At 35.5% G+C, this 9,856-nt stretch overlaps 1 protein-coding gene across 1 annotated transcript in view; it reads right to left on the bottom strand.

Moving 5' to 3' along the window:
* Positions 1-3,586, bottom strand: part of LOC107573508 (scavenger receptor cysteine-rich type 1 protein M130-like) — a 44,293-nt gene extending 40,707 nt beyond the window's left edge. The window contains exons 1-6 of the mRNA XM_016259944.1: positions 3,237-3,586; positions 2,624-2,916; positions 1,800-2,114; positions 1,228-1,551; positions 930-1,103; positions 739-831 (exon numbers count right to left, since the gene is read on the bottom strand). Coding sequence (XP_016115430.1) covers positions 739-831; positions 930-1,103; positions 1,228-1,551; positions 1,800-2,114; positions 2,624-2,916; positions 3,237-3,586 — 1,549 coding nt within the window. The remainder of the gene's footprint in view (positions 1-738; positions 832-929; positions 1,104-1,227; positions 1,552-1,799; positions 2,115-2,623; positions 2,917-3,236) is intronic.
* Between the last annotated feature and the right edge of the window lie 6,270 nt (positions 3,587-9,856).

Genomic DNA, 9,856 nt, shown 5'->3' with positions numbered 1-9,856 from the left:
GATCATATTCAGTCCATGGAAACAATGAAAACTAATGGCAACAGACACTGACAGGGAGACTCAGTGATCCAACAAAACCTGACAAGTGTGCCTGTTACGTTGGTTGGCATCTGTCAGTGCAGTTTAAACTCATTTTATGTGGCTGGCCTTTTTTATAGCAACTGTTGAACAGTCAGAAGTTTTCAATAAACTGCATTGACTCAAAGAGCTGATGCAATCGTTCATATCATATTTTAACTTATTTAAAAATAAATTGTGTTTGGGGAACTAAGTTAGTTCTTTATCTTTTCCAACTCAAATGCACCTAATATGAAACTGCTTATCACTCGAGAAAATTTCACACAGGAAGAAACTTTCACTGGCACACACACAAACATGCAGCTTTGTGGTTTGGAGTCTGACAAACTCTCATCTACAAATTCATCTGATTACACAAACATAAAGATAAACAGTTGCACCCATCTGATATTCTCAGTTCAGAGACTTTAATTGAAATATTGAAATGTTACTTTTTGTATGATTAAAATTGACAAGGTAGATGTGAATGATAGAAAAAGCTTTAATTCTACAGTGGATCAGATCTGTATCACTGAAGTCTCCCATCATTTAATCTCATTTGACTGGAGTCCCCAAATTTTATTTACTTTGATAGCTTTTTCTCGCAACGGTTTTCAGAATTTTTAAACACATAAATCGTAAAATAGTTAAAGCTTTTAACATTCTTCCATGATGCCTCACCCTGCTGAGTGAAGTAATGTTGTCTGTGATGAATCTCGTGATAAATGGCCTCAGTGTGTGTCCTGTGTAGTTCTGTGTACCAGTCAGAGAGAGCTGTGAGTGTAGACAGACAAACCTGCTGTCAGTTCACAACACATGACTGATCACACACTGAATAAGACACAATATGACAGTCTCTGGATCTCTCCTACCTCTCCTCATCACTCTCTTTCGCTGAATCAGTATAAGCAGTGGCACTAAGAACAGTAAGAGCACAACTCCCAGAACAATCACAAGCACTGGAGGGATAGAGAGAGACCCTGTTGGAGGAGTTTGTGGAGGAGCGACTGATCTCGATGCACCAGAAGTACTGAACACTGGCAAATCTGTCATTATAAAAACAGACACAAACATTAAAAATAATACATTTAAAAAAAAAAATATAAGAAAGAGAAACACATTATTGATCACGAACAACTGAAAAATCTGTCCAGATGTTGTTCTTCTCACCAAGGCAGGTGATTGACAGCTGTTGTGTGGAGCTGCAGTTGAGAGTTTGTGGAGAGCTGCAGTTCCCCATATGAGCTTCACTCCCAGAGCACTGGAAGCCCGTCACACACTCATGACTGTGTTCAGGACTGGATGAAGAGGAGCTGTAGAAGTTGAGTACAGAGCCACAGCCCAGCTGTCTGCAGACCACAGAGGATTCAGTGAGACTCCAGGAGTCCAGCAGAACTCTCCTCCAGACCTGATGAATGAAAACTTCCACCTCCCCCTCACACTGTCTCTCTCCAGACAACCGCACTAGACCATCATGAAGAGCCAGAGAGGAATCTGAGTGAAAGATCTGACATTTTACTAAAATATTGCAAAAGTGTTAAAGACCACAGAGGAACTTTTGCATAATAAACATGCTTTGTATCATTATTACATTTTACATAATTAATTTCAAAACCTAAATCACACAAGCATTTATCTAAAGTCTGAAATGTAAATTTATTGGGAACAAATATTGTATATTGTACAAGATTGAGTCTCTCAGAAGCATAATATTAGTAAATCTCACAGTAATATGAACTCACTAGAGCAGATGACTCCAACATCTCGTCTATGAGAACATTCAGCTCGACTCCATGAAGAGATGGAACATTCTGAGAGTTTTGTTTCATTCCCGTCACAATCAAACACATCAGCCCAGATTTCACCACTTCCCTCTCCAAACCAGTCTGATCCCACAACAGACACAGCAATCCCACAATTCAGCTGTTTACAGAGGATACTGGCAGCTCTCATTTCCCAGCATGCATCACACACTGTGCCCCATTTACTGAAGTACTGACGCTCGACTCGACCAGAACAGATGTCAAGACCATTGGCCAGTCTGAGATCAGTGTAACCTGGATAGGAAATTAAAACTTATTTAAACAAGACATAACAGAGTGGTTTAGAGGGAAGAACTGATTGTTTATTTTCAAGCCGTCCGCCATACTGGAAGGGTCAACTTGACTTCATTCACCATAATGATCAATAAATATTCAAAGATGCCACAATCCTTACATATCTATTGTTCCGCCCCTCCCTCACATTCTCATGTGTGAAAGGTTATCCCGTTTCTTCGGGAATTTCAATTCTGGCGGTTTTTTACAACCTTTGGCTTTGCAGGATTGTGGCATCTTCGAATATTCATCGATTATTATGGTGAATGACATCAAGTTGACCATTGCAAGATGGCGGATGCGTCTACGTGCTTGGAGTTTTCGAAAGAGGCATCTACTATGGTATTACCATTCATAATGCATAACATGCTCATTGGAAATATTGATAAAACAATTTGATCTTAGTATATTTAGCGATTAAAGTGTTGTATTTGATTTATTTACTGACAGAATAAACAGTGACATTTTACCAGAACATATCAGTCCCACATTGTTGTCTTGAGAGCACTTTATGTCATTTGAAGTTGGACACAATCGAATGGTTGCTTCATCCTCTCTGCACTGAATCTCTTGTGTCCACATCTGAGCGTCTCCTTTGCCAAAAGCAGCTGCTCCCAGCACCTGTACAGGAGCCCCACAGTCCAGCTCTCTACACACAACCTCTGCATCCTGCTGGTCAAAGGCATCAGCACACACTGTGTACCATGTGTTCCCATAAAGCACCTCTAACCTCCCGGAGCACAGGTGAGGTCCATCAGCAAGTCTTGTAAATCGTCCATAGTTTATGGTTTCTACATATTTGCATAATACATAAAACCAATTTAATTAGAGTCATGGTGAGTGAAACTGTCTTACTGTGACTGTGTTACAAACAAACAACGACTGTGAGTGATTAAGTCTATCCTTCAATTGAATATTGCAAATAAAAACCTGGGTCATTTCAGCATTACAATTTCACAGTTACTCCTGTTCATTGTTTAAAACTAGCTCAGAAACAAATTGTATACAATTATTGTATATTGCATATTGTGTTAAGAGAAGAAAGGTTGATAAGTGTTTAAACAATGAGCTGCATGAAATCACTTACTTGAGCATCTGACTCCAGCATCTCTATTATGATCGGCACAGTAGTTATTATGTTTACCCCATCCTTTTGATCCACAGTCCTTCAGTGTAGACTCTGATCCTTTACACTTCACGCCATCCATCCAGATTTTTCCTGATCCTGGTCCAAAGTAAGAATTTCCTGGTGCTTGTAAAGCCTCTCCACAGCTCAGCTCTCTACACACCACTGCAGCATCAGTCATATCCCAGGAAAAATGACACACTGTTCCCCACTGACCATCATGAAGAACTTCTACTCTACCAGCACAGCGACTGTCGCCATTCACCAGTCTCACATTCACACGGTCTGTCCATGAGGGATACGTCATAAAATGAGCATACAACAATAAAATATTAACCATATAGAAGTTATAAGAATAACATGCAACTGCATAATCACATGTAAATCAATACAATATAGAATGTGTAAAAAATATATATATTGAATTTAATCTGTCCCTGAGTATACTTACTAGCAGTGATAAGTGTAACCACCGAAGACAATAAAATAAGTGTCAGACAGCTTTCCATCCCTTTGTTTGCCCAAAAACTAATTAATTTAGCACCAAAGTTTCTCCGCTGCTCCCTCAAACACACTGAAGAAACTGGCTCCTGTCAGCCCCCTAAAGAGAGAGAGAGACTCACAGCTGCCAATGACACTCACTGATACCTTATTAGACAGAACAGAGGAAATCATCAAACACAATCAGTGACAAATCAGAGAGCAGCATTTTTATTTTCTCCATATATATCAATAAAGTGTGAGCGCTGATGAGCGGGACTCCTCCTCCAGTGTGAAGAGACACTTCACCGAGGACAGACTCATGTCAGTCATAAATCAGTGTGGAGATAAAGTCACACTGAACTTAAAGCAGATTGATACAGAAACACTGCAGCTTATATTCAGCATCAAAACCTGAACCTGAACACAGCAGATACAAGCACTGATGACTGACTTCTGTAAGTCTGAACACTTCAAACACATACACAAACTTACTAGAACCAATTTCTCATGACTAATCTTAATTCATTTAACATTTTAATCTCACTGTTTCTAGATAAATTAAGCATAATATTAATGTAAGTGAATTTTACTAATTTGTTCCTTTATTCTAACAAAGGAAACCATAAAATAGGATTAAACCATAGTATAAACTATATAGTCGTTAAAGTGATTGTTTAGTTTTTTTTTTGTTTGTTTGTTTTTTTGTTTTTATTGAATTAAATATGATCTACTTTCAATAGGTATACCTTGGAGAATAATAAAATAATAGCAATATTTGTCCAGCAGATGGCAGTAAAACACTTCTTATTGTAAAGACCAGCAGACAAGAGTCGTATTTATTTATTTATTTATACATTTATGTATTATTTATCTAAGTATTTTTGTCCCATTTAAATAAATGTGAAAATATACAAATATTGATGTAAATACATATATAAATAAAAGTATATAAATAAATGAAAAAAGTACAATATACATACACTATACTTATATAAGGAAATATATAAATACTTAATAATATTTGCTGTTTTACAATTATTTGTAGATTCATTTATGGATTTATTCATTACTTTTTAAATTGTATTTATTTATTTGATCAGTTTCCAGGTCACAGGCTAAAGAACTGAGGAGCGATGAAACAAGAAAGCATCAGTTTGAGTATTGAGAAGCACATTATCTGAACCAGTTGTTTGATAACGACGATCATTTATTTAGTCACTCAGTTTTTGTTTTGAAATACCAATTTACAATATCCAGGAAATAATTTTATATAGTTTTAGAAGTGGTCTGAATAAATAATGTGTAATGATGACACTTAAAAACTTTAATAATCATTGGATTTAAGATAAACAATGAAAAGTGAAATAGTCTAATTATTCAGATTAACTATTATTAGATTCAGAACCATAAATAGCTGCACTACATATTTCATCCACAAGATAGAAGTACTGCACACATAAATGTGTTGTTCTGATTTATTTATTTATTTGTTATTTATTATATTTTTACTTTTCAGTATTTTTTTTAATGAAAAAAACAGTTACGTGACTAGAGAATTAGCTTTGGTTTATTTGGTAATTTAAAAAAATATACAATATACAAATATTTTATAAAAAAACAATAGGCCATAACCCAATACAACAAAAATGCAATAAAAGCAACGAGAAAAGTTTCATTACAAAAAAGGTTTCAAATAACATAAAAGCTAAATATTTCATATAGAAATATTACTCAAACAATTGAGCTTTCAAATGTCTTGATCCAAGGCAGTGCATGTGATTATTGAGTCATACAGACCCCTCCCCTTTGTTTGATTGCTCCCCCACATCATCATAATCTGCTATTAAAAAAACAAAATCTTTAATTATGGTGAATGTTGTGTCTATATGAATATTTAAAATTTAGTATAAATCTGGAAAAAAAATATACAATGAAATATAAAAAAAGAATTCAGGATATAATGATAACAAAATGGTTATTAAAACTTGCGAAACAGATTTCTCACATCTTCACTCACACTCATCACATCATCATACTCCTCATCGACTCCTCATCACAAGAATGACAAAGTGTTTTATATCTTTTATCTTATTTGATGAATCTATTTTCCTATAAGAGACTTGATTAAACAGCACTCATGTCTAATACTGTAAACATGGAAACAGTGAAGGCTGCGTCTGAAAGCTTGACTTGTTGACTCGCTGCTCTATCAGGCAATGACTTTGCAGGCAGTGTTTGTGCACAAAGGTTCCTCACAAAATTGATTTCGGACGGGCAGAATAATAGTTTAAAGTAGTGATGTTATCAGGCAGCTTTCAGTGAAGCACGTATCGAGACGTCCGAAGCCTCGCTTTGCTTGGTCAGACTGGTTCAGGAAGCGGTTCGAATCTTGTAAATTCACGGCAATTATGGCACATTGTAACGCTGGGTTGTGTTGAGCACGCGAGCTGTTGGCATTTTGCGAGCACAGAGTGGGGAGCATCAGGTGAGCACGCTAGTGAAACATTGCACGCGCAAAAGAGAAGGTCTGCACACATCCAAAAACGTCTTTTAAATGCAAAATTGATTTCCGTGCGCTCGAAAGACGTTTTTCTTTGCGAAACGAACATTTTCTCCACAAACTCAGATCGCGCGCGTGCAAAATGCACTTTTGTGCGCTCAAAATATGATCTTTCGCGTGCAGAATTGTGGCAGAAATGTAAGCCCATACTGTTGCAGGTCATGAGACCATTAAGTTCTCTTTCATGGGAACTTCGAACTCTCCACAAACTCAGATCGCGCGCGTGCAAAATGCACTTTTGTGCGCTCAAAATATGATCTTTCGCGTGCAGAATTGTGGCAGAAATGTAAGCACATACTGTTGCAGGTCATGAGACCATTAAGTTTTTCATCATCTGGTAATAAATCATGTGATCAGTTAAGAAGGTTACTAACCTATTAGGCCACTGCCATTGGTGACATCATCATAATATGCAGTCTTGAACTCTTTTGCTAAAAAAGGAGAACAGACAGTTAATATACAAGTAAACAGCAGCATTTCATTAGTATTGAGTCGTTAATCAAATATAATATGGAATTACTAGTTACAATTATTTATTTTGGTGAATTCATTATAAAGGTTTTTTTTTGTAGAATGTGGAATGAATATGCACTTCAGCTCTCTAACCTGAGAGAAGCTCATCAGCATCTTCATACCCAGAATACAGTTCTTCAGAGATGAGACTCCCTGTTAAAGGAGAGCAGAACCGTCAGAAACATGTTCATCATTACAAACTGACTGAATCCTCATTTCCTCTGGATCATAAAGCATTGTGTTAGTGACCAGGGACGTGCAGAGTGTTGCTCGGAGGCAGGGGCTCAAATGTAAAAAAGGGTCATTTATATACAGAGTAATTCCAATTTAATAATTACTATAGTAAAATGATGTACTGTATGTGCATAATTATAAAATAAATCCTTTGCATGTTCTTGATTTTGAACTGCTTACACTTCACATAATAGGCCTGTTGGTGGCACTTGGACTTAATTGAACTAACAATGATAGTTTAATCAAATGGTAAATGGTATATCAATATGCACGTAAATAGGAGTAAATTAAACACTGCTTGCAGTGGATATAGAAAAGAATCGCCCCCTTTTAAAAAAATCACATTTTGTTGCTTTGCAGCCTGAAATGTGTAGGCATGTACATACGAATATATGAACCCCTCCTTATTACTCCTAAAAATACATTGGGGGAAAAAAAGATTTGTTTTTATTTATTCAGAAGTGTATTTTAGCAATGCTTGTCAACAGTATATATATTTATACATATAATACATATAGTAGTAGTATATTAGTAGGGCATTATCCTTTAAAAATAAATAAATAAATAAGACAAAGTATATCTATAACCATACACAGTTCATCATACAGGAATACTAGACCAAGTTTGCAGCTGCACTTGTTTGTGTTTATTAATACTGCAATACCAATCTGCTTCTGTGGGTGGCAGTAAAGGACTATAAGACGATAAACTTCATGAGCCAGACTCGTGTGACTGAGACACGAGCCCCAGTTAAAATACTGTTGTCTGTGCCAGAACAGTTTTACTCATTAATCTTTAACTACAGTATACTGACCAGAGAAACATTTACCCTGACAATACTTCAGGAATTACGTCTTGTTTTCAGTTTACTGTTTAGAATCAAAACTAGCAATTCCCGAATTAATCTTTTGAGTCTCAAACGGAATTGTTCAATGAATCGTTGAACTGAATCATTGGAGCTCACGCAGCAAAACAGTAACTAGTTACTAACATCGAGATACAAAATGAGCGCTCGATGAAGTGAATACTTACCTAATCACCCGAAACGAACCCTGCAACTAAAGGCTAATATCGCTCGTCAGAAATGAAGAAGCTCTTATAATGTTGTGCAGCTTTGAAAGGACAATTTCCAACCAAAAGAATATTAAAAGTACCAACGTCACACAACAGGCAACTGTGCTTGTTTTATATTGATGATAAAACATGAGCTACACCGGGGTTCTGTTCTGCTCTTAAGCATTATTAAGTCATAATGTATTGTTAAAGTTATTATAAAGTGATTCATGTGGTTTATAAAGAAGAAATATGTTTTTTAAACATATTATATATGTGATACATTTTTTTTCTATTGTAAAAGTTATTTAATGCATACAAAATAAATGCAAATATTTATTTATTTATTTATTCAGCATTATCCACTGACAAAACTCCAGTACTTGCTGTGAAAATGCTGAGGGCTGTTAAATCACTGATGGTCATTTGGGCTTATTTAGGGATGTCTTCAGTTGTGACCACGGTTTTGCATTAAAATGTAAGATCAGACATTTGACTTCATGGGTTGTGTAATGTCTTATTAAAATACACACAAAAATGTATTGCTATTAACAAGGCCAAAAAACTAAACAATACAACAAACTCTCACAAAGGCATAGAAGTTTTAATAATAAAAAAATGGGGAAACACAAAAACCTGACAAATCTTGGCATATCAATAACAATATCACTCAAACTTTGTTGAACAGAGGCAATGGATGATTATCCAAATCTATGTTTGACTCCTCCTCCACATCATCATAATTTGTTAAAAAAATAAAAAATAATGTCAAATGTTGTAATTGGATGAATATTTTAAAAGTCTAAAAAATTTAATTAACCTATTTTAGTTAATAGCTACTTTGAAGTTTAACATTAAAATTCCAGGAGTCTTTACAGTGGACAGTTGCTCTTACATTTAAGGTAAACACTTTCAATATGTTCTCATGAACTGCTAGAATTTGTGAGTTTTTATAGATGTTTAATGGGGTTATAAAATATTTGTGCAAAAATCAATTTGTGCGTAAAACCTTGATTGAAATAAAGAACATCACCTTTGTTTGCATTTACAGAGACGTCTATTGATCAAAGATGAATACATCCTCCTGAGACCCAGACTGATGTCTGATCTACTGTAGAGTAGACATACACAGTATATATATAAATATATATACACAGTTGAAGTCAAAAGTTTACATACACCTTGCAGAATCTGCTAAATGTTCATTATTTTACCAAAATAATAGGGATCATACAAAATGCTTGTTGTTTATAAATATATATGTGTATATATATATATAGACCACAACTGCTACATTTGTAAGGAAGGCTATCTTACAATCTTAGGGTATCATGAAGTAGATAACATAGGCTATATGTCTGATATAAATGTCAATGTATCTGATATAAATGGTCAGCATATTTTATGTAATATCTGATTTTTATATTTAGGCGGAAACAAAGCAGATAGGATAACTCTTGAATGGATCAGCCGTCGGAACGAATTGCTTGAACAAATGACTCAAATGTTCACTCATTAACACAGTCACTTGCTGCCACCTAAACAACACGGTGGGAACACGATCGGCTAATTGCACATCCACCGGTCGCCATTGGAACGTGTTAACAACACGTAAGCACGTGTAGGAACGTGTTACATATGATTTTATGCAAATGATCAATAATTTTGTTCTGGCTCATTGTTTGTATGTGCAAGACATGAAAATCAACGAACCTTAAATACAAAGTTTAGTCT

The sequence above is a fragment of the Sinocyclocheilus grahami genome, unplaced genomic scaffold (genome assembly GCF_001515645.1).
Source record: "Sinocyclocheilus grahami isolate Dianchi unplaced genomic scaffold, SAMN03320097.WGS_v1.1 scaffold1963.1, whole genome shotgun sequence".
Taxonomy (NCBI): domain Eukaryota; kingdom Metazoa; phylum Chordata; class Actinopteri; order Cypriniformes; family Cyprinidae; genus Sinocyclocheilus; species Sinocyclocheilus grahami.
The sequence above is the reverse complement of the archived record's forward strand: the minus strand, read 5'-3'. Positions and strand labels throughout refer to the sequence as shown.